We start from the raw sequence: 26,677 nt of genomic DNA, 5'->3' as shown, positions 1-26,677 counted from the left end.
GCAATAAATGGATGAGTGGAATCCAGTTAAAACTCCCTTGATGATGTGTCTTCCTTTCAAGCGGGAAAACTAGTGCATAAGAGAATAGCTTAACACATACACATTTATAATATTGATTTCTGCCCTGGGGAAGTTTAAGTGCAGATAATAATTAACTATTTAGAACTATTTGATTTTAGTAAATAAATATTTGTATTATGATTACAAGATTTTAATATGGACTAATAAACTTAATGTAATACATATTTGCGAGTTACACATATATAATGTTGATTTCTGCATTGGGGAAGGTATAATGCAGATGATTCACTACTATTTAGAGCTATTTACTATTTTTTTTTTTATCAGTTTAAAAAAGCATTCACTCAGTAAAACAACCAAATATTTTCATTCTGCATTCTGAGCTACATTTAAACTGCATTATGATAATGATTAACAGCATGCAAACCCAGTCATCATGCATTTAAAACAGAAACATGCACATTTTTATGTCTGACTGAGATACATGCACACATTAGTTAATGCAAATGAACTGTCATAGACGTCTTAAAATGCATGGTATGATACTTTACAAAGACATGTGAAAGTGTACCATGAGATTCAACGTCAACACCCGTGTCTTCAGCCACTTTCAGGAAGATCTGTGGAATTTAACACCAGGACAATTGTGTTATTACAGAGTCCATAAAAAATGAGGGATAAAGCAAAACTATCACAAAATTAAAAAAGGCAGAGTTAAGTCCATAAATATTTGCACATCGACACAATTCAGACATGTTTGGCTCTATACGCCAACACAAACAATTTAAGAAACAAACGAAACAAACAAGACTGCAGACGGTCAGCTTTAATTTGAGGGTGTTTACATCCAAATCAGATGAATGCTGTAGGAAGTACAACAGTTTGCATATGTGCCTCCCACTTGTTAAGGGTCCAAAAATAATTGAACAGAATATTGATCATAAATCAAACTTTCACTGTTTAATACTTGGTTGTAAATCCTTCAGTCAATTACAGGCTGTAGTCTGGACGCAGTGCCATCAGCAGACGCTGGGTTTCATCCCTGGTGGAGCTCTGCCAGGCCTCTACTGCAACTGTCTTCAGCTCCTGCTTGTTCTTGGAGCATTTTCTCTTCAGTTTTGTCTTCAGCAAGTGAAATGCATGCATAATCGGATTTAGATCAGGTGATTGACTTGGCCATTGCATTACTTTCCACTTCTTTCCCTTCAAAAATCCTTTGGTTGCCTTTGCAGTATGCTTTAGGTCATTCTCCATCAGCACTGTGAAGCGCCGTCCGATGAGATCTGAAGTATTTGGCTGAACATGAACAGATAATATTGCCTGAAACACTTCAGAATTCATCCTGCTGCTTTAGTCAGCGTCACATCATCAATAAACACAAGAGAACCAGTTCCACTGACCGCCACACATGCCCACACCATGACACTGCTACCACCACCATGCTTCACCGCTTAGGATCATGAGCAGCTCCTTTCCTCCTCCATACTCTTCTCCTCCCGTCACTCTGGTATAAGTTGATCTTGATCTCATCTGTCCAGAGGATGTCGTTCCAGCACTGTGAAGGCTTTTCCAGAACTCTAATCTGGCCTTCCTGTTTTTGAGGCTCACAAATGGTTTGCATCTTGTGGTGACCCCTCTGTATACCAAATGCAAATAGCACACTTGAAATGAACTCTGGACCTTTTATCTGCTCATTGTAATGAGGGAATAACACACAACTGGCCATGGAGCAGCCTATAAGCCATTTCACAGTGCTGGAACGACATCCTCTGGACAGATGAGATCAAGATCAACTTATACCAGAGTGACGGGAGGAGAAGAGTATGGAGGAGGAAAGGAGCTGCTCATGATCCTAAGCGGTGAAGCATGGTGGTGGTAGCAGTGTCATGGTGTGGGCATGTGTGGCGGTCAGTGGAACTGGTTCTCTTGTGTTTATTGATGATGTGACGCTGACTAAAGCAGCAGGATGAATTCTGAAGTGTTTCAGGCAATATTATCTGTTCATGTTCAGCCAAATACTTCAGATCTCATCGGACGGCGCTTCACAGTGCTGATGGAGAATGACCTAAAGCATACTGCAAAGGCAACCAAAGGGTTTTTGAAGGGAAAGAAGTGGAAAGTAATGCAATGGCCAAGTCAATCACCTGAGCTGAATCCGATTGAGCATGCATTTCACTTGCTGAAGACAAAACTGAAGAGAAAATGCTCCAAGAACAAGCAGGAGCTGAAAACAGTTGCCGTAGAGGCCTGGCAGAGCACCACCAGAGATGAAACCCAGCGTCTGCTGATGGCACTGCGTTCCAGACTACAGCAACTGTAATTGACTGAAGGAGTTGCAACCAAGTATTAAACAGTGAAAGTTTGATTTATGATCAATATTCTGTTCAATTATTTTTGGACCCTTAACAAGTGGGAGGCACATATGCAAACTGTTGTAATTCCTACACCGTTCATCTGATTTGGATGTAAACACCCTCAAACTAAAGCTGACAGTCTGCAGTTAAAGCACATCTTCATTTCACCTTAAATGCATTGTGTTGGCATGTAGAGCCAAACATGTTAGACTTGTGTCGATGTGCAAATATTGGTGGTCATAACTGTATATATAAGCAATTATTTGAACATGTATTATAATAAAACAGCTAAACTGCAATAATATGCCACAATATTACTGCACTTTCTGTTTAACAGAGAGATTTTTCCAACACATTTCTAATCATAATAGTTTTAATTACTCATCTCTAATAATTGATTCTATCTTTGCCATGATGACAGTCAATAATATTAGACTAGATATTCTTCAAGACACTAGTGTTCAGCTTAAAGTGACATGTAAAGGCTTCACTAGGGTAATTAGGGTAAAGTTAGGGTAATTAGGCAAGTCATTGTATAACAGTGGTTTGTTCTGGAGACAATCTAACACTAATATTGCTGAAGGGGGTTAATAATATTGAGCTTAAAATGGCTTTAAAACAATCGAAGACTGCTTTTATTCTAGCCGAAATAAAAAAAATAAGACTTTCTCCAGACAAACAAATAATAGAGCAAATACTGTAAACAATTACTGAAACTGTTCAACACCATTTGGGAAATATTTGACCAAGAAAACAAATAAATTCAGAAGAGGGCGAATAATTTTGCCTTCAGCAGTATGTGTGTACCTCCTCCAGGCTGGTGTCGGATATGCCGTAGCTGGTGACTCCCAGTGTGTTTTTCTCCAGGTCGAGCTCTTTAAAGAGTGTGGCGAAGCTGCCGTTTGTGGCTCCGCTGTATGGTAGAACATAAACCAGCTCCTGACCCACCGCCTCCAGAAACTCTGCCTCCGGGACGTGCCGGCGCACCAGACGACTCACATCAGACACATCTGCACAACAGAGAAATTAATAAAACACACTCATGCAGGACTGCGTGTGTGCGTGCGTGCGTGTGTGTGTGCTTGTGTGTGTGCGTGCGTGCGTGCGTGTGTGTGGGTGTGTATAAACCTGGAGGGTCCAGACTGCTGATGCTGTCGCTGCAAATGCCCTCGTCCAGACTTGATTGATCAAACTGATGGACAGAGAGAAATATGGAGGTAAAATGAAAACACATATATAAATATATTTAAACTGTGCTAAACAACAATCTAACTCTTCTGGTTGGATGCAACTAGTTAATCAAGAGTTTATTATTTTTATTATTATTTAAAGCTGACGGTGTGCTGTAGTTTGGCTGTTTTTGTAAAACACTCTTTGAATTCACATTCTTTACTATTAAACTATTAAAATATTTAAAATAAAATAAATTAAATGTGCAGATCAGGCCAAAGCTAGCCTGGCATAAAATCATTAAAAAAAAAAAAAAAAAAAAAATATATATATATATATATATATATATATATATATATATATATATATATATATATATATATATATATATATATATATATAAATTAATTGCTTGATCTGTTATTTTATTTATTTATTTATTTATTTATTTATTTATTTATTTATTTATTTATTTATCTATCTATTTTTAAGTTATAGTTAGATTTAACCAAAATTTATTCTGACCCAATCAATTATTTCTTCTTTTTAATTATTATTATTAATTAATTAATAAATAAAAAAAATAAGTACATTTTTTTCGTACTGGAATACATAAAATAATTTTAGTAAATAATAATAATACTTTAAAAAATAAATAAATTGATTAATAATATATAGTTAATAATAAATATAAATAACAAAAATCAATCATTTATTTAAAAATAAAATAATAATTATTAATAATAATAAAATTCTAATAGTTATAAATAATAATAAAATTTATAAATAAATAAATACTAAAATTTTTGATAAGAACAACAAAACAATAACAATAATAATAAATAACAACCAAGCAACAACAACAAAAACAACAATAACATTAATTAAATAATAATTAATAATTACAATAATCAAAAATAATAATAATGATAAACAACAACAATAATAATAATTATAATAATGATAAATAATACAAAAAAATAAAATAATTATTAATAAATATAAATAACAATAAATAAAAATTAATAAAAATAATATTGATAAAAACAACAATATTAAGAATCATAATTATTATAAAAATAAAAAAATAAATAATGAATTATTATTAATGAACAAATATCAATACACAAATCATTAAAAATAAATAATAATAATAATAATAATGATAATTATAAATAAAACTTATAATAAATATTAAATTAATAATAACAACAACAATAATATTATTAATAATAATAATAATAATAATTCTAAATAACAATAGCAATATAAAATATTTAATAAAAACAACAACACAACTATAATAATAATAATAATAATAAACAAATAAATAAATTAATTAATTAATTATTGGAATAATCTAATACTTTACAAATACAAAGTGACATTTACTTAAACGTTTAAAATATTTAATTATTCATGAGTAATTTAAAATGCGCATTTAATATTACTGTTGAAATGTGTTTATCCGTATTTATAATGAGTAGGCCACACAGAAACTGCCCGAGCAGAAATCTGCTGATTTTTAGCCCATCACTGAGACCATTTATTCACTTGTGTAAATGTGTGTAAATATATATATATAGTACATTTCAGTAATATTGATGAATGATATGAAGATGTTCATATCATTTATGTACAATGCAGTTTATAAAGTAATGTTTTCTGTTTTTTAGTCATGATATTATATGAGAGACGTGCTTTGTTTACCATATAAGGGGATCTTGCTGGATTTGCATTGTAAATATTAAAACTTGAAAAGTATTATTTTTATTTCATATATTGAGTTTTTAGTTATGATTTTCTCAAAATAATTCAGCAGAAATCCGCAGACTTTGTACAAAATTCTACATAGAAATAACAATAGACGTCCGCAGATTCTGTCTGGCCCCTCTGTCTGATGAGTGACTGTGTGTGTGTGTGTGTGTTCAAACATTGGTGTGTGTGTGTGTGTTCAAACATTGGTGTGTGTGTGTGTGTTTTGTTGACCTCTTCAGGTGAAGGCACACACTGCGCCGGCGCTCGCTCCTGATTGGCTCGTGCGATGGTGAGGTAATACCCTCTGCCGTAGGTTTTCTTGAGGAAGAGGGAAGATCCGCAGCACTGGACGCGGCCGTGAGAAATGATGGCCACTCGATCACCCAGAATATCTGCTTCATCCATGTGGTGTGTGGACAGAATGATGGTGCGACCTGGAGAACGCGCACACACACACACACACACACACACACACACACACACACACACACACACAAACACACAAACACACACAAATCCACATGAAAACCATCACGTTCACAGAAATCAGAATGTGTGTGTGTGTGTGTACATATGTTCATATCTATGTGTGTGGTTTGTTGTCTTATCTATGTGTGTGTGTGTGTGTTTGTATCTATATGTGTGTGCGCATTTGTATCTATATGTCTGTGTGTATGTGTTGGTATCAACGCGTTCGTATCTATGTATGTGTGTGTGCGTGTCTATGTGTGCGTGTCTATGTGTATGTGTTTGTGTGTGCGTGGATCTATGTCTGTCTCTGTGTTTGTATCTCTGTGTGTGGATGTGTATGATGTGGGTGTTTTCCTATCTATGTGTGTGTGTTTGTATCTATATTTGTGTGTGTGTGGATTTGAATCTATGTGTGTGTGTGTGTGTGTTTGTATCTACAAGTGTATGTGGATGTGTTTTTGTATCTATGTGTGTGTGTGCCTATGTGAATGTGTGTATGTGTGTGTGTGTGTGTGTTAGTGTGTGTGTGTGTGTGTGTGTGCTTGTATCTGTGTCCTTTTATCTATGTGTGTGTGTGTGAATTTGTATCTGTGTGTGTTTGTATCAATGTGTGTGTGTATGCTTGTATCTGTGTTTTTTATGTGTGTGTGTGTGTGTGTGTAGGTGTGTTTTCTTATCCGTTGATGTGTGTGTTTAATCTATCTATGTGTGCATGTGTGTTTGTATTTATTTGTGTGCGTTTGTATCTACGTTTGTGTGTGTATGTGTGTGTGTGTCTACGTTTGTGTGTGTGTGTGTAGGTGGTTTTTCTTATCTGTAGATGTGTGTGTTTAATCTATCTATGTGTGCATGTGTGTTTGTATTTATTTGTGTGTGTGTGTTTGTATCTATGTGTGTATGTGTGTGTGTGTGTGTGTGTGTGTGTAGGTGTGTTTTCTTATCTGTAGATGTGTGTGTTTAATCTATCTATGTGTGCATGTGTGTTTGTATTTATTTGTGTGTGTGTGTTTGTATCTATGTGTGTATGTGTGTGTGTGTGTGTGTGTGTGTGTGTGTGTGTGTGTGTGTGTGTGTGTGTAGGTATGTTTTCTTATCTGTAGATGTGTGTGTTTAATCTATCTATGTGTGCATGTGTGTTTGTATTTATTTGTGTGTGTGTGTTTGTATCTATGTGTGTATGTGTGTGTGTGTGTGTGTGTGTGTGTGTGTGTGTGTGTGTGTAGGTGTGTTTTCTTATCTGTAGATGTGTGTGTTTAATCTATCTATGTGTGCGTTTGTTTTTATTTGTGTGCGTTTGTATCTACGTTTGTGTGTGTGTGTTTGTATCTAAGTTTGTGTGTGTGTGTGTGTGTGTGTGTGTGTGTGTGTGTGTGTAGGTGTGTTTTCTTATCTGTAGATGTGTGTGTTTAATCTATCTATGTGTGCGTTTGTTTTTATTTGTGTGCGTTTGTATCTATGTTTGTGTGTGTGTGTTTGTATCTATGAGTGTGTGTGTGTGTGTGTGTTTGTCTCTGTATGTATGTTTTGTATCTCTCTCTCTCTCTCTCTGTGTGTGTGTGTGTATAAAAAAAGAACAGACTTTTTTAGTATTATTAATAAAATAGTTGGCGGTTCATTCCGCTGTGGCAACCTCTGATGAATAAAGCAATAAGCCAAAGAGAAATGAAGAAATAATCAAGTGTGCTCAAAGCGATCATGTGGTTCTGAAGGACTCATTCTCATCGTGAAGTGCAGGTGCAGCTCTATATATAGGCTGAGTGTGTGTGTGTGTGTGTGTGTGTGTGTGTGTGTGTGTGTGTGTGTGTGTGTGTGGTGTTCAGATCTCTCTTCTGCGCTCTCCTGTATAGAAAAGTTTCCTCTCGTTTGTGTTTGCGGGTGAAGACAGGCTCCCGTGTGCATTATTTCTGTGTTACGAGGCGGTGGGAGTTCAAGGCATCTGTCTGTCCTTTGACTCGCCGAGAGCACAAATATCAGGAAACATCCGGAAATATGATGCGTCTGCGCTTCCCAAAAGAAACACACGCTTGTATTGAGCGACGCTGACTGCAAACAGAGATCTGGACACAATGACTGACTGATGACTACAGAAAAGCGGATGGAGAACATGCTGGAGCTTCTGGTGGAGAGTCGAGTGATGTCAGATACAAAACAAACATCCAAAAGCCCCACAGAAACACACACTCTCAGCTTTACAGGCACACAAACAACAGTGTGGAAGCAGACTGAAGTGTGTTACATTCAGAGAGGGAGGGTGGGTGGAGGGATGGATGGATGGATAATACAAAAGAGTGGATGGATGAATAAAAAAGGATGGATGGATAGACAAAACAAAGGAATTATAGATAAATGGATTGATGGATAAAACAAATGATGGATGGAGGCATGGATAGATTAAACAAATAAGGCAAAAATGAATGAATGGATGGATGAATAAAACAAAGGGTGGATGGAGAGATAAAACAAAGAAGGATGGATGAATGGATGGATGGATGGATGGATGAATAAATAGATGAATGGATGGATGAAAAAAACAAAGGGTGGATGGATAGATAAAACAAAGGAATGGATAGATGGATGGATGATAGATGAATGGATGGATGAAAAAACAAAGATAAAGGATAGATAAAACAAAGGAGGGAAGGATGGATAGATGGATATATAAAACTAAAGTAGGATGGACGGATGGATGGATTGATGAATGGATAGATGAATGGATGAGGAAACAAAGATGAATGGATAGATAAAACATAGGAAGAATTAATGGATGGATGAATAAAACAAAGGAGGGAAGAAAGGATGGATGGATAGATTAATCAGTGGATGCATAGATGGATTATACATTGAATGGATGAATGAATGGATGGATGGATTAAACAATGGCAGATTGGTTAAACAATGGATGGATGGGTGGATGGATGGATGGATGGATGGGTGGATGGATGGAAGGATAAATCAATAAGTGGATGGATAAAACAACAGATGGATGAATGGACGGATGGATTAAACTATGGGTGGATGGGTAGATAGATAAAACAATGGATGAATGGGTGGATGGATAGATTGAACAATAGATGGATGATGGATGAATAAAACAATGGATGGATAAAACAATAGATGAAGGAATGGATGGATTAAACAATGTATGCAAGGGATGGAGGGATAGTTTTGAACAATGGATGGATGGATGGATGGATGGATGGATAAAACAATTGATGGTTGGATTAGACAATGGATAGGTAGATGGATGGGCGGATGGATGGATTAAACAATGGATGAATGGGTGGATGGATGAAATAAGCATTAGAAGGATGGATGTATAGATGGACTAAGTAATGAATGTATAGATGGATGGATGAATGGATGGATGAATGGATGAAATAAGTAATAAATGGATGGATGGATGGAATAAGTAATAAATGGATGGATGGATGGATGGAATAAGTAATGAATGGATAGATGGATGGATGGATATATGGATGGATGGATGGATGGATGGATTGATGGATGGATGGATGAAATAAGAAATGAATGGATGGATGGATGGAATAAATGGATGGATGGATGGAATAAGTAATGAATGAATGAATGGATGGATGGATGGATGGATGGATGGATGGATGGATTGATGGATGGATGGATGAAATAAGAAATGAATGGATGGATGGATGGAATAAATGGATGGATGGATGGATGGATGGAATAAGTAATGAATGAATGGATGGATGGATGGATGGATGGATGGATGGATGGATGGATGGAATAAGTAATGGATGGATAGATGGATGGATGGATGGATGGATGGAATAAGTAATGAATGGATAGATGGATGGATGGATGGATGGATGGATGGATGGAATAAGTAATGGATGGATGGATGGATGGATGGATGGAATAAGTAATGGATGGATGGATGGATGGATGAATGGATGGAATACGTAATGAATGGATGGATGGAATAAATAATGAATGGATGGATGGATGGATGGAATAAGTAATGGATGGATGGATGGATGGATGGATGGATGGATGGATGGAATAAGTAATGGATGGATGGATGGATGGATGAATGGATGGATGGATGGAATAAGTAATGGATGGATGGATGGATGGATGAATGGATGGAATACGTAATGAATGGATGGATGGAATAAATAATGAATGGATGGATGGATGGATGGAATAAGTAATGGATGGATGGATGGATGGAATAAATAATGAATGGATGGATGGATGGATGGATGGAATAAGTAATGGATGGATGGATGGATGGATGAATGGATGGAATAAGTAATGAATGGTTGGATGGAATAAATAATGAATGGATGGATGGAATAAATAATGAATGGATGGATGGATGGATGGATGGAATAAGTAATGGATGGATGGATGGATGGATGAATGGATGGAATAAATAATGAATGGATGGATGGATGGAATAAGTAATGGATGGATGGATGGATGGATGAATGGATGGAATAAGTAATGAATGAATGGATGGAATAAATAATGAATGGATGGATGGATGGAATAAGTAATGGATGGATGGATGGATGGAATAAGTAATGGATGGATGGATGGATGGATGAATGGATGGAATAAGTAATGAATGGATGGATGGAATAAGTAATGAATGGATAGATGGATGGATGGATGGATTAAACAACAGAAGAATAGATGGATAGTCAATAAACAAATAAATACAGATAGACGTGGATCGCTTTAGCTGGTTTCAGGTCTTCAGTCGTCAGTCTTTGACGCTCCTGCACAGGGAAATCTGCTTAAACTGCCAATAAAAACATTCACCATTAATTTATAATTATTGTCAATACTAATAAGTCCTGCGTTCCTCAGGGGCCTGAAACAGCACATTCAGCCCATTTCTGCTGGATCGGGTGTGTAATTAGAGAGCAGCAGATGATTATTTGATTAGTGCCGCCGATTATTGTCTGATTAATAATTTAGACAAATGAAATGATGTGTACTAGTGCAGGTAATTGGGCAGAGAGTGGCCCTCACTCACCCACTCACTCACCAGAGGAAGAGTTTGGGGAATTTGTAAAGTGTGTTGTTGTGTTGAGTTCAGCTGCCTGTTTTTATTTATCTTTTAGTCTATTCTGCGCACCAAGACTGCATTGATTAAATAATAAACAGTAAATTATATATTAATTCATTATCATGTAAAGCAGCTGTTTTGTACTTTTATTTATTTTACTGTGTAATTTATTCCTCTGATTAAAATATTTCTGCATCCTTACTTGAGCAAGTCCTTCACAAATCTTTCTAGCATTCTGATTTGCCCCTCAAGAAACATTTCAATCTCTCCTTTTCTGATTATTTACAGGAATCTGGAAAGGTTGTCTTTGATGGATGGATTAATGAATGGATGGATGGATCAACAGATGAATGGATGGGTGTATGAATCGACAGATGGATGGATGGAGAGATGGATGGATAAATGGATGCATGTATGGAAAGACATGAATGTATGGATGTATGGATCGACAGATGAATGGATGGATGTATTGATCAACAGGTGAATGGATGGATGTATTAATTAACAGGTGGATGGATGGATGGATGGATGCATGTATGGATTGACAGATGAACGGAAGCATGTATGGATCAACGGATGGATGGATGAATGGATGTATGTATTGACAGGTGGATAGATGGATGCATGTATGGAATGACAGATGAATGTATGGATGTATGGATCGACAGATGAATGGATGGATGGATGTATTGATCAACAGGTGGATGGGTGGATGGATGGATGCATGTATGGATAGAAAGATGAATGGATGGGTGTGTGAATCGACAGATGGAGGCATGTATGGAAGTACAGATGAGAGGATAAATGGATGCATGTATGGATCGACAGGTGGATGGATAAATGGATGGATGCATGTATGAATTGACATGAATAAATGGATGTATGGATTGACAGATGAACGGAAGCATGTATGGATGTGTTGATCAACAGGTGGATGGATGCATCTATTGATCGACAGATGAATGGATGTATGTATGCATCGACATAGATGGATGGATGCATGTTTGGATCGACAGATGGATGGATGGATCGATCGATTGACAGATGGATGGATGCATGTATGGATTGACAGATGGATGGATGTATGGAACGACAGATGGATGGATCGATGGATCGACGGATGGATGAATGGATGGATTATGGATCGACAGATGGATGGATGCATGTATGGATTGACATTGCATGTAGGGATAGAAAGATGAATGGATAGGTGTATGAATCGACAGATGGAGGCATGTATGGAAGTACAGATGAATGGATAAATGGATGCATGTATGGACCGACAGATGGATGGATGAATGTATGGATCGACAGATAGATGGATGTATGAATCGACAAATGGATGGATGTATGGAACGATAGATGAATGAATGGATGGATTGAAAGATAGATGGATGGATGCATGTATGGATCGACAGATGATGCATGGATGGATGGATGATGATGTCGATGAAAGGATGACAAGATGGATGAAAAATAGGTGGATGGATAAATGAAAAAATGGTTGGTTGGAAGGATGGATGTTTGGATAAAAATGGGTGGATGGATGAGTAAAACGGATGTGTGGTTTCATGGATGCACTATAGGATGTAGATTAAACAATTTACAGATTGATGGATGGATGGATGGATGACAGGTAAAACAATAGATGGATGAATGGATGGATGATAGTGAGATAAAATGATGGATGGATGAAAAATGAATGAATAAATGACAAAATAGATAGTTAGATGGATAAAATATAGATGGATGAATGGAAAATGAATGGATGGATGGACAAACCAGAACAAAACTATGGAAGGTGGATGAACAGGTTGATGAACAGACAGAGGTTTATAAGATCAGACGATCAATCAGAGACTGCAGCAGGTGGAGCTGAATGTTCCGGCAGCACATCCACCCTCTCCTCTGCTTATCAATGAGATATTATATCAGTCTTTCTTCACTCCGACAAGGGGAACAGAAAGGATGAGTGCAGGCTGGTGTCGTCTCTTTCAGACATCCGTGACTGTGTTAATTACCATCATTATCAAGCATACTTGACTTCTGACTTCACTCTTGCACTGATTTTTTTTTTTGTCCCGATTCACAGACTAAATGAATACAGCAAGCTTACAGATCTGAGATGACAACCTCATATGATGTTAAATTAAGACTATTATTTCTTCTAGTTTGAACATTTGTAAACATTTTTGTTCTTAGGTTAACTTTAGTTTGTTTCTTAATTTATTAATTTATTGGCACATCAGCAACCTATGACCATTTCATGGTAAGACCAATGTACACTACCTGACAAAAGTCTTGTCGCCTATCCAAGTTTTAGGAACAACAGATAATAACTCGACTCTAATGGCAAAGAAAGCCTTCTTGCAGGACCCCCAGAGTTCATCAAGAGTCTTAGGGCCCTATCATACACCCGGCGCAGTGTGGCGCAAGGCGTGGTGCAGTAGTCTTTTGGTAGTTTCAGCTTGGCGCAAGAGTGGTTTTGAGGCGTTGCGCTACGCTGTTTAAATAGCAAATGCATTAGCGCTCATATGTGCACCCATAGGCGTTCTGGTCTAAAAAGGAAGGCGTTCTGAGGCGGGCCGCTGGCGCGTTGCTATTTTGAGAAACAATAATAGATTTTGCATTAGACCAAAACAAACCCTGTCTAAACTCCAGCGCAGAGTTGCGCCTCGCTTACACACTGCTTAATACACACAAGAGAGCAATAGGCAAATATCTTTACATATGAAAAATGTAAATATTAAGGATATATATAGGATATAATAAGAATAGATATAGAATATAAATATGAAGGATTAAAATATTACAAAACATATTATTTTCTAGCCTACATAAATATGAAAAATCACTGCTTTTGTGTCTTCTTCATCTCAGGAGGCTTTTTCAGTTCATTCATAACAATTTGCTTTTGTATAATGTTATTATTATTAGCAGTATTATTTATTATATCCATATTTATATTTTTTTATTAAAAACATGCTTAGATTTGTCCACCTGTCAGGTTTTAGACCATATGGGGCATGGCAGGTGTATTTGGAAATAACTCAGTATTTTGAGCACACTTTGATATTATTGTTCATTTATTCGTTTGCTGGAGATTAGAACTAAATTTAGAAATAGTTTTGAAACAAATCTTTGCGCTTAACAAACAAAATTAATTATTTATAGACTAATTGATGTCTGTGCTTAAAGGTTTCCCTGTCCAAGAGCGAATGTGAAAGTGATCCATTATCTCTCATTCTCACGCAGTAGATGCTCTGTTTATCTGTTTTCTGTTAATAAACTGTTAACTGTAACTGTTTGCTAGTGAAATGCTCAGTTTTTCCACTTAGACTTACTTTGCCTCCTGTAAATAGCGAATGCGCTCTTGGCGCGACACAGCTGGGTCTTAAAGGGAATGGGAGATGAGACTCCAAATGGTTTATTCTCAAAACACACCTATAACTCATTAAGAAAATAAACTCAACCCTTTTAGACCATGCGCCTTGGCGCAAAGCGCTTTTTCTCGTCCGTAAATTAGCAAAAATGTGTTCTGACACGCCCTGAAAGCGTCTGCGCCCTGCGTTTTGCGCTCTGCGCATGGACCGTCAAAATAGAGCCCTTAGTGTTCATCTTCAAGGCCTCCTCCTTCATCAGCTCAATAATGTTCATATCTGGTGACTGGGCTGGCCAATCCTGGAGCAGCTTGGCCTTCTTTGCTTTCAGGAGCTTTGATGTGGAGGCTGAAGTATGAGCAGGAGCGCTATCCTGCTGGAGAATTGTCTCTCTCCTGTTGTTTGTAATGTAATGGGCAGCACACATGTCTTGATACCTCAGGCTGGTGATGTTGATCATCCACTCTGCAGATCTCTCACACGGCCCCATACTGAATGGAACCCCAAACCATGACTTTTCCTTCACCAAACTTGACTGATTTCTCTGAGAATCTTGGAATTTCTGTGAGAGTTCCAGTAGGTCTTCTGCAGTATTTGTGATGATTGGGATGCAGATCAACAGATGATTCAGCAGAAAAATCTACCTAGAATCTACAATCCAACTAGAAGTCAAGTAATTATTTTACAACTGCGATCGACGACAAGACGTTTGTCAGGTAGCGTAGATAAAAACATGTTACATAGTAACTTCATAATTCAATAAGTGATGATTGTAATAATAAGACTGGTAAACCACTTTTTAATGCAGGATGCGAAAATTTGGTACGTTGTTAATTGCATTTTAATGTGTCGATGCAATGCAACAATCCCAGAATCCACAGTGTTTACGTTGACTCCTGTACCTTGTTTGTATTTGAGCAGCAGCTCCCAGATGCCTCTGCGTGCGTACGGGTCCACTCCTGCCGTCGGCTCGTCCAGAATCACAACATTCGATCCGCCAACAAACGCAATGGCGACAGAAAGCTTTCTCTGCATCCCACCTGAACACAAACCACAGACAAGAGACTGTCGGCTGGGGCCGGTACCACGAAACCAGATCAGCTGGCTAGTCAGCTAAATTTCAGTTCAGTTTGCACCAATACTAGGTTTGAGCTAGCATGAAAGTAGCTTGGCTTTAAGCATTCACCATGGTAACTTATGATGCAACGTTAACCTCCAGGGCAGGATATGTTCTGGCTATGCTAAGATTATTTTCTGGATATGTTCAGATTTAGTTCGATGTGTTCAGATTATGTTCTGGTTAAGTTCTGATAATGTCCAGGTTATGTTTAGATTATGTTCTGAATAAGTTCAGATTTAGTTTGATATGTTTAGTTTATGCTCTGGATATGTTTAAGTTATGTTTGGGTTATATTCAGGTTATGTTCAGATTATGCTGAGTTCATGTACAGATTATGTTCAGGTTATGTTCTGGTTATGTTCAAATTATGTTCTGGATATATTTAGGTTATGTTCTGGTTGTTTTCTGGATCTGTTTAGGTTATGTTCTGGTTATTTTCTGGATATATTTAGGTTATGTTCTGCTTATTTTCTGAATATGTTTAGGTTATGTTGAGATTATGTTCTGGAGACATTTAGGTTATGTTCAGATTATGTTCTGGTTATGTTCAGATTATGTTCTGGTTATTTCAGATTATGTTCTGGAGACATTTAGGTTATGTTCAGATTATGTTCTGGTTATGTTCAGATTATGTTCTGGTTATGTTTAGATTATGTTCTTGTTTTGTTTAGATTATATTCTGGATATGTTTAGGTCATGTTCAGATTCTGTTCTGGTAAAGTTCTTGTTTTGTTCTGGATATGTTCAGGTTATGTTCTGGATATGTTTAGGTTATGTTTGGATAATGTTCTGGTTATGTTTGTGTTGTATTCAGGTTATGTTCTGATTATGTTCAGTTTATGTTCAGATTATGTTTTGGATATGTTCAGATTATGTTGAGGCTATGTTCAGATTATGTTCCTGCTATATTCAGGTTATGTTGTTATGTTCTGATTATGTTATGTTTCTGTTGTGTTCGGGTTATATTCTTATGTCAAGGTAATGTTCAGGTTATGTTCTGATGATCAGCTTCATGATACCAACAATGCCTGAATGCACTGGTTTGGTTTTGTCAACTCCAAACTAATTCTGTAATACTAAGTTTGTTAAGCCAGCATCGTGATACACACACACCTGAGAGATTCTTAGCTAGGTCTTTGCGTTTGTGAGGAAGACCAACATCTTTTATCATCTGATCGATTTCCTTCTTCACCTCTTTAGAGCTTCTGCCTTTCAGACGGGCATAGAAGTAAATGTGTTCCTCCACCGTCAGACTGAGAAAACGAACAAAGACATTTAATCTGAATCACACTTTCATTAAGTGGACTTAACTACAGAGTAAGTACATTCAAAAATAAGTACATTCAAAAATAAGTACAATGTGCATACCGTAGGGATGGGAGGTTTTATGAATAAATGAATAAATAAATAATAATATTAATAAATGAATGAATGAATAAATTCAATAAATAAAAAAATGGTTTCCCGAGTTTTTGTCTTGTATCTTGTCCAAATTTCTACAAATTAAATAAAATTAAGTAAAAATATTGTCTTGTTTTCAGACATAACGAGTGAGTTGTGTAGTGTGTTGGAGGATTTACTCACTCGTCAAAGAGCACGTTGTGTTGCGGACACATTCCCAGCTGTTTTCTGATGCAGTCCATGTCTGTTCGGATGTCGTAGCCGTTAATGTAAGCCGTTCCAGACGTGGGAGCAAACAGACCCGTCAGAATCGACCTGATAAAACAACAACAAAAACATCAGGAGGTGCATTTCGACAACACAGAGGAGGCTACAAGCTCACTGCGAAACATGCTTGACTATATAACGTTTTTTTAACAATATGTAAATCACAATATTTAACACAATATGCATATATGATTGTGTGAGAACGCACATGGTAGTGGTTTTCCCGGCTCCGTTGTGTCCTAGAAATGAGGTGATGTGGTCCTGATAGAAGTCCAGGCTCAGTCCATCCACCGCCAATTTATTCCCCGTCTTATAAACCTTCACCAGGTTCCGGATGCAGACGCCGGGCTTCAGGCCAGATGGAGGCTTTTCCAGAAAACCTGCACAAACACACTCATTTAGAGGAGTGTGTTTGGTATCTGTCTGTCTGTCTGTTTGTGTGTGCATATGTGTGTGTGTGTGTGTACCGCTCTGGTTTTCTAGGTCCTGCAGCAGGTCTGGATGGCCATCAGATCCCACTCTTGATCCACACCAGTATGAGGAGGTGAAGGGGAAATACCACGGCTTTGCAATCCCGTACTGGCCTGAAGAAACACACAAACTATTTCAAACACTAATAATCTCAGAAAACATCCTCTTTTGTTGAGTTTTCCTCTGAATTCTGAGATTTCGGAGTTTAAATGTCCCACTAAAAATCGAGAGTTGTCTGCCTGCAGAACTCTTGTCATCCCTGCAATTTTGACTTGCTTCACTTCACAATATTTAAAAATATTAAACAATAAAAAATCCTTCACTTTTGCCTATTTTTAACTAAGTGGCAACATCCCACTTTCCCTCGTGAAGCCAATACAGAAGTAACTAAAAGTGCAATACATCTACTGGCCACTGGGGGCTGGCTCCAGTAACTCCAGATGTTCACTGACTGCAATGCTAAATTGGCCAATTTTACAGCTGGTACAAAAGATTGTTTTGGTGCATATAGCTAATATTACCCTTCATGACACCTGTGAGGTGGGTTATTTTTTCATAACTTATTCGTTTCATTTATATTAGGTCTGCAAAATTAAGAGTGTGGGCACTTGAGTGACAGCTAGATCTTACTGGTCGCCATCACCTCACCTCAGCTGATTCCGGCTGATTAGCCGCTGAACTCGGCATATTCATCATATTTTTGTTTTGTTTTATGTGGCTTTACGCAGTCAGTTGTCTTTTGGGATCCTTTCCTACAATTATCAGATGATATGGCGTGCCGTGTGCACTTAATTGTGTTCACAAACCGTTCAAGTGGTCTCCATTTCCCAAGTGAGTAAAATTCGTATCTACTTTTATATATAAATGTATTTGTTTTCATTCGTTCCTTTTCCTTTGGCTTAGTCCCTTTTTTATCAGTAGTCGCCACAGTGGAATGAACCATCAACTCTTTCAGCATATGTTTTAACCAGCGGATTCCTTTCCAGCTGCAACCCAGTGCTGGGAAACACCCATACACACTCATTCACACACACACACGCTCATTCACTACGACCAATTTAGTTAATCAATTCCCCTGTAGCGCATGTGTTTGTACTGTGGGGGCAAACCGGAGCACACGGAGAATACCCACGCCAACACAGGGAGAACATACAAACTCCACACAGAAACACCAACTGACCCCGCCTGGACTCGAACCAGCAACCTTCTTGCAGTGAGGCGACAGAAATAACCACTGAGCCACCCTGTTGTTGCATGTATTTGTTTCATTTATTAATCATTGGTGGTCGATGATGCGAAAACAAAACGTCAACTGTTGGCCACGCCCACTTGCAGCTTCATTTGCATCTTTCAGAAATGTATTGGTGACGTCACGGATACTACTACATTCAGATTGTTCAGTCTTGTTTGAACACAAGGAAAGGTTTCTCTGAAGATAAGACAGACTGAACTGGTTGTTTCATGTAAAATAATGCTTCATATACAGTTTAGCGAGTCATTTGATTATAGTGGTTTTACATTTCTATTATTGTCATTGGAATTGAGCATAGTCCTACATCACTCTCTCTATACCGCTGCATTACAGGGCTGTAATATCAGACGCTTTATATTCAGCATTAAAACCTCAGGGATATTGTGTCTCGCATTTAAGGAGGAGGATTGATTTTCCTTTCACTCTTTGTGGAGAAAAACACAGAGCAGATCTGCTCTTCAACATGAGCCAGCTTATTTTCTGTTCGGTAAAATCTTTAAAAAGCGTCTTCTGCTCACTAATGCTCCATTATTTTTGCCGTAAATAACATTAAAACTGTAGCGATGATGGCGAAAACTCAGTATATGATATGATCAATACAAAACTGTTCTCTCATCATTATGACATATCATCTAGTTCATACGGGATATTAAGTCGGCATGAAATTAAATGTACTCTTCATATTTTATAAATGTATATAGCAGTGCTTGTAATAAATTGTTTGTAAAAATGTATTTGCTCCCAGAATCTTTAATCGAATACCTTAAACTTCCGTTCTGCCTTGAAATGAATTACTCTACTTCTTGTCACATGGACAGCTTTTAGGGTGGAGCTATCAGTCCTTTAGGGCGGGACTATGAGTGATTTAGGGCAGGGTTATCAGCCATTTATAGTGGAGCTATCAGACATTTAGGGTGGGGTTATCAGTAATTTAGGGCGGGGCTATCAGTCATTTAGGACGGAGCTATAAGTAAATTAGAGTGGAGCTATCATTCATTTAGTGTGGGACTATCAGTCATTTATAGTGGAGCTATCAGACATTTAGGGTGGGGTTATCAGTAATTTAGGGCGGGGCTATCAGTCATTTAGTGTGGGACTGCCAGTCATTTAGGGCGGAGCTATCAGTCATTTAGGGCAGGACTATCAGTCATTAAGGACAGAGCTATAAGTAAATTAGGGTGGAGCTATCAGTCATTTAGTGTGGGATTATCAGTCATTTAGGGCGGGGCTATCAGTCATTTAGTGTGGGATTATCAGTCATTTAGGGCGGGGCTATCAGTCATTAAGGACAGAGCTATAAGTAAATTAGGGTGGAGCTATCAGTCATTTAGTGTGGGATTATCAGTCATTTAGGGCGGGGCTATCAGTCATTTAGTGTGGGATTATCAGTCATTTAGGGCGGGGCTATCAGTCATTTAGTGTGGGACTGCCAGTCATTTAGGGCGGAGCTATCAGTCATTTAGGGCAGGACTATCAGTGATTTGGAGAAGGACAGTTGCTTGGGATGGGGCTATACCTAAGTCATTTAGGGCGGGGCTAACAGTCATTTAGGGTGGGGCTGTCAGTCATTTAGGGCGAGGCTATCAACCATTTAGGGCTGAGCTATCAGTCATTTAGGGCGGGCCATGAAGTCATTTAGGGTGGGGCTATCAGTCATTTAGGGCGGGGCTATGAGTCATTTAGTGTAGGGCTATCAGTCATTTAGGGCGGAGCTATCAGTCTATAGGGTGGGACTATCAGTCATTCTCATTATTTAGACATAATGCATTATTTCCCTATAATAACTTGCTATTAAGACATAACTTGTTATTTCAACATAACTCATTATTTGAACATGATAACCTGTTATTACGACATATCTGGTTATTTCGACTCATTATTTTCCCATAATAACACGTTGCTATTACAACATACAGGGTTAAGTACACAGATTTAACCAATTAAATCTGAAAATCTGCCCTTGTACAGGTGTGTGTTGTTGTTTTGAGCACCTGGATAGACGTTCTCGATGTACCAGGTGAGGGTCCAGTATATGAGCGCATCGAACAGCATCATGAAGATGGAGACGATGAAGGAGTATCTGTCGTTGTCCTGCGGGCTGCTGCGGATGTTGCTCCACTGGATCCCCACACCCTGAGCTTCATAGGTGGAGAAATTCTCACAGCCGTATCCGAACGCCACACACGACAGCAGACTCTACACACACACACACACACGCACACACACACACACACACACACACACACACACACACACACACACACACACACACACACACACAGAGTCTCTTTACTTTACACTCTCAGCATTTATTACTGTGCTGCTTGCAAATGTTTTGATTTGGTTTAAAATCACATGACAATTTTTTCCAAGCAAATCCTATACTACATTTCATGAATACTAAATTATTTATGCATGTCTTTATAACTGATTGCCCCGCCCTAAATGACTGACAGCCCCACCCTAAATGACTGTTAGCCCCGCCCTAAATGACTGATAGCTTCACCCTAAATGACTGATAGCTCCGCCCAAAAGGATTAATAGCTCTGCCCTAAATGACTGATAGCTCCGCCCTAAAGGACTGATAGCTTCGCCCTAAATGACTGATAGCTCCGCCCTAAAGGACTGATAGCTCCACCCTAAAGAACTAATAGCTCTGCCCTAAATGACTGATAGCTCCGCCCTAAATGACTGATAGCTCCGCCCTAAAGGACTAATAGCTCTGCCCTAAATGACTGATAGCTCCTCCCTAAAGGACTAATAGCTCTGCCCTAAATGACTGATAGCTCCGCCCTAAAGGACTAATAGCTCTGCCCTAAATGACTGATAGCTCCGCCCTAAAGGACTAATAGCTCTGCCCTAAATAACTGATAGCTCCGCCCTAAAGGACTAATAGCTCTGCCCTAAATGACTGATAGCTCCGCCCTAAAGGACTAATAGCTCTGCCCTAAATGACTGATAGCTCCGCCCTAAAGGACTTAAAGCTCTGCCCTAAATGACTGATAGCTCCGCCCAAAAGGACTAATAGCTCTGCCCTAAATGACTGATAGCTCCGCCCTAAAGGACTGATAGCTCCACCCTAAAGAACTAATAGCTCTGCCCTAAATGACTGATAGCTCCGCCCTAAATGACTGATAGCTCCTCCCTAAAGGACTAATAGCTCTGCCCTAAATGACTGATAGCTCCGCCCTAAAGGACTAATAGCTCTGCCCTAAATGACTGATAGCTCCGCCCTAAAGGACTAATAGCTCTGCCCTAAATGACTGATAGCTCCGCCCTAAAGGACTAATAGCTCTGCCCTAAATGACTGATAGCTCCGCCCTAAAGGACTTATAGCTCTGCCCTAAATGACTGATAGCTCCGCCCTAAAGGACTTATAGCTCTGCCCTAAACGACTGATAGCTCCGCCCTAAATGACTGATAGCTCCTCCCTAAAGGACTAATAGCTCTGCCCTAAATGACTGATAGCTCCGCCCTAAAGGACTAATAGCTCTGCCCTAAATGACTGATAGCTCCGCCCTAAAGGACTAATAGCTCTGCCCTAAATGACTGATAGCTCCGCCCTAAAGGACTTATAGCTCTGCCCTAAACGACTGATAGCTCCGCCCTAAAGGACTTATAGCTCTGCCCTAAATGACTGATAGCTCCGCCCTAAAGGACTTATAGCTCTGCCCTAAACGACTGATAGCCCCACCCTAAATAACTGACCACACTCCATGGAACATATTCAAACACTCACCCACAAACACGCACACAAATGCACACAGACACATTCTCTCTCTCTCACACACACACACACACGCGCTAACACACACACACACACACACACACACACACACACACACACACACACACTGCTGAATACTGAGTGAATCTCTGGGATAAAGGTCAGACTGATTGGTCACAATGACAGAAGTGCAGCTGTAAGTCATTTGCTCTCGCGTTCTCTCTCTGCCTCTCTCTCTCCTCCTGAAAGTTCATCTGTGCTCCTCCATCGCTCTCACTAATGCTCCTGAAGGAGATCTCAGTCTCTGCCGGAGAAAGCTCCTCATTCTCTGAGGCTTTAAATCAACGTACAGCACAAATAACAGCTCCTGCTCTCTCTGCTCCTCCCACTGTCTCTTGCCTCCTCCTCTCCATCTGCCTCTTTAGAGAGAGCACCGGAAATAACAATGCTCTATGAGAATTACCGGAAACTAATTGGATGATTAATTGCAGCTTAAAGATGCCCTATGCATGTGTTTGACCCTCCCAAACCTAATAAAAAAAACACCTGCAGATGTTTAAAGTTGGTGTGAAATCAAGATGTACTCTTCATATTGTATAAATGTACACAGTAATGCCTGTAATAAATTATTTATAATTATCTTGCATTGATTTGCTCTCAGAATCTGTAATCGATTATCTTAACCTTCCCTCATGCCTACAAACAACTTTCTTTACTTCTGGTCACATGGAAAGTGTTTAGGGCGGAGCTATCAGTTCTTTATGGTGGGACTATTAATCATGTAGGGTGGGCTATCAGTCCTATTGGGTGATGCCATCTGTCAATTAGGGCAGGGCTGTCAGTGATTTAGGGCAGGGTTATGAGTTGTTTGGGGCGGGGCTATCAGTGATTTAGGCTGCTTTCACACCTACACTTTTGTTTCGGAACGTGTCTCGTTTGCCCAGTTAGCGCGGTTCGTTTGGCATATGTGAACAGGGCAATCGCGCTCTGTTCCACGCCAAAGTAATCGCTCCGAGATCGCTTGAATGAGGTGGTCTCGGCTTGATTGAAATGAACCCTGGAGCGGTTCGATTGCAGTGAGAAAGCGATCCAATCCAAGCGGTTATATCACAGTGTTTTATGGATATGTAATAGGCTTACGGCTATATGAAGAGAGAATTATGAGTAGGGCTGGAAGTTTCGCGAGTCTCTGGATGCCCGCAAACGAGTGATGATCTCCCGGTGATCTCGCGTCTCCCTCCCTGTCCTCAAATAGGCATCATCGCACACCCTTCTCACCCCTCCCCACCGCATCTCTCCTCAGACACGTCGCGTGCGCACCCTGTCAATCACCACCAAACCACCACCTCTCCTGACAGCTGAGCGGGACGCTGCAAAATAAACCCTGACACTCTGACCAATGTGAGGAGAGTTTACTCACACGTGACTTGTTTTAGCTCTTTTGGTCCGATTAGAAACTTTGCAGTGTGAAAGTGAACCGCTCCAAGAGCAAAGAGCAACAATGTAACATTTGTAATCTCTGTTTCGGAACAACTGAATCCATTCACAGGTGTGAAAGCACCCTTAGAGTAGGCCCATTAGTCATTTAAGGAAGGGTTAACAGTCCTTTAGGGTGTGGCTATAAGTCATTTAGGGTGGGACTTTCAGTGATTTAGGGCAGGGCTATGAGTCATTTGGGGTGGGCTATCAGTTATTTTGGGCTAAGCTTTTATTAATTTAGGGTGGGACCATACGTGCTTTAGGGCGGGGCTATAAGCCATTTAGGGTGGGACTATCAATTATTTAGGGCAGGGCTATCAATCACTTAAAGCTGGGGCTACTTGACATTTAGGGCAGAGCTAGCAGTCATTTAGGGCGGGGCTGTCAGTTATTTATGGCAGGACTGCCAGTCATGTAGGGCAGGGCAAGCAGTCATTTAGGGCGGAGCTATCAGTCATTTAGGGCAGGACCATCAGTGATTTGGAGCAGGACTGAGTTGCTTGGGATGGGACTTTCAGTGATTCAGGGCAGGGCTTTCAGTCATTTAAGGTGGGATTATCAGCCCTTTAGGGTGTGGCTATAAGTCATTTAGGGAGCGACTATCAGTGATTTAGGGCAGGGCTATGAGTCGTTTGGGGTGGGCTATTAGTTATTTAGGCCGGGGCTATTATTCATTTAGGGCGGAGCTTTAAGTCATTTAGGGTGGCACTGTTGGTCATTTAGGGTGGGGTTATCAGCCATTTAGGGCGGGGCTGTCAGTAATTTAGGGCAGGACTATGAGTCATTTAGGGAAGGCTATTAGTAATTTAGTGCGGGGCTACTAGTCCTTTGGGGTGGGGCTATCAGTCATTTAGGGCAGGGCTATCAGTCATTTAGGGTGGGTCTGTCAGTCATTTAGGGCGTGGCTATCGGTCATTTAGGGTGGGGCTATCAGTCATTTAGGGCGGGGCTACCGGTCATTTAGGGCGAGGCTATCAGTCATTTAGGGTGGGGCTATCAGTCATTTAGGGTGGGGCTATCAGTCATTTAGGGTGGGTCTGTCAGTCATTTAGGGTGGGGCTATCAGTCATTTAGGGTGGGGCTATCAGTCATTTAGGGCGAGGCTATCAGTCATTTAGGGTGGGGCTATCAGTCATTTAGGGTGGGGCTATCAGTCATTTAGGGTGGGTCTGTCAGTCATTTAGGGTGGGGCTATCAGTCATTTAGGGTGGGGCTATCAGTCATTTAGGGTGGGTCTGTCAGTCATTTAGGGTGGGGCTATCAGTCATTTAGGGTGGGGCTATCAGTCATTTAGGGTGGGGCTATCAGTCATTTAGGGTGGGTCTGTCAGTCATTTAGGGTGGGGCTATCAGTCATTTAGGGTGGGGCTATCAGTCATTTAGGGTGGGGCTGTCAATCATTTAGATCAAAAACATTTTTAACTATTTTTAAAGCTCTACAAGTGCACATGTAGTAGAGTGGTGCATGGGTGTCATCAGATCCCAGAAGAACACGTTGAGGGTTTATTTTTTATTTTGTGTAATGATGACTTAATAAATTATTCAATAAATCAATTAACAAAGTAGAAAATGTGATAAACATAACTCAACAACTCAACAATAGCCCTTTTACACAGCAAACATGCTATAAGATTATTGTAAAGACTTCACCGGTACACTCCAGAAATTCTAATGTAAACTCTGGAGAACAACACTTCTTAAGGGTCCTGACGTGATCACCGCATCACCCTATAATGTAATTAGAGCACCTCTGCTTCTCTCTGCTGTTGTTTTCATCATCTGCTGGTTTCAGGCTTGATTTCTCACCGTTGCGATTTTGGCTCCGAATCCCAGCACGTCCCTCCAGGCGTAGCAGAGCACGTGCGGCAGGTAGAGCAGGAAGTACAGAAGGCCCCCACAGGCGGCAGCCAGATTCGCCCGAGAGAAAAACACACTGATGAAAAAGCACTGCATGACTGTGGCCAGGCAGAAGACCAGCAGGAACACAAAGATCACCGAAGGGTCACTGTATCGCAGAACCTTTCCATACTGAGAGAGAGACAGAAAGACATGTAAAAACACACTTGCTGAGACTGTTGATGGATCAGGAGATCCGCGTGACAGGAATTAGTTAAAGGAATAGTTCACCCCAAAATTTTAATTACCACATAGCTCACTCACCCTCAAGCCATCCTCACTGTGTGTTACTTTTTTGGTAACACTGTAAATAAATGCATTTCCTTCACATTGTCACAACACAAGAGTCAATTAAGTTATCTTATTAGTTTTTATAAACTTGGATTGAACATAAAACATTAAAGTCCCCCGCAAAAAACATCTAGAAAATTGTATTTACTAGTCTAATTTTAATAAAGTACTTTAAAGAAGCATTAAAAATATAAATATTGCATTATCAACTGGCTTATTAGACTGAAAATGACGATTTTTTTTAGATAAGTGGTTACAAACAATTTATATTGGCTGAATTCAAACTAATTAAATTTAGTAAAGTTCAATCATAATATATGTGGTTAAATTCAGCCCATATAAATTGTTTGCAACCACTTACCTTCAACAACACATTCAACCCTGGCTCATTGCGGATATGAACCCTTGTCTACATTTCTGGAGAGAGCTAAATGCGTAACAGAAGGTCCATCTTTTAGCAGTTTTTGTTCTAGCACATCCACCAGAGGGCGCTGCCTACGCTTTTTGATGATCTCAAATTAGTCTTGTGCATCCTCTTATCATGTACATCCACCAGAGGGTGCAACA

At 39.4% G+C, this 26,677-nt stretch overlaps 1 protein-coding gene across 2 annotated transcripts in view; it reads right to left on the bottom strand.

The window, feature by feature from the left end:
- LOC101883122 (phospholipid-transporting ATPase ABCA1) overlaps positions 1–26,677 on the bottom strand; it is a 157,656-nt gene that overhangs the window by 38,682 nt on the left and 92,297 nt on the right. For both annotated transcript variants that reach the window (XM_073907702.1, XM_073907701.1), the window contains exons 16-26: positions 25,730–25,951; positions 20,710–20,914; positions 17,463–17,579; positions 17,204–17,375; positions 16,912–17,043; positions 16,441–16,580; positions 15,110–15,247; positions 5,535–5,737; positions 3,504–3,567; positions 3,183–3,385; positions 593–641 (exon numbers count right to left, since the gene is read on the bottom strand). In XM_073907702.1, the coding sequence (XP_073763803.1) occupies positions 593–641; positions 3,183–3,385; positions 3,504–3,567; positions 5,535–5,737; positions 15,110–15,247; positions 16,441–16,580; positions 16,912–17,043; positions 17,204–17,375; positions 17,463–17,579; positions 20,710–20,914; positions 25,730–25,951 (1,645 nt within the window). The remainder of the gene's footprint in view (positions 1–592; positions 642–3,182; positions 3,386–3,503; positions 3,568–5,534; positions 5,738–15,109; positions 15,248–16,440; positions 16,581–16,911; positions 17,044–17,203; positions 17,376–17,462; positions 17,580–20,709; positions 20,915–25,729; positions 25,952–26,677) is intronic.

This window comes from Danio rerio, chromosome 7, assembly GCF_049306965.1.
Source record: "Danio rerio strain Tuebingen ecotype United States chromosome 7, GRCz12tu, whole genome shotgun sequence".
NCBI classification, from domain to species: Eukaryota; Metazoa; Chordata; class Actinopteri; order Cypriniformes; family Danionidae; genus Danio; species Danio rerio.
This window is presented reverse-complemented; position numbering and strand designations above follow the sequence as displayed.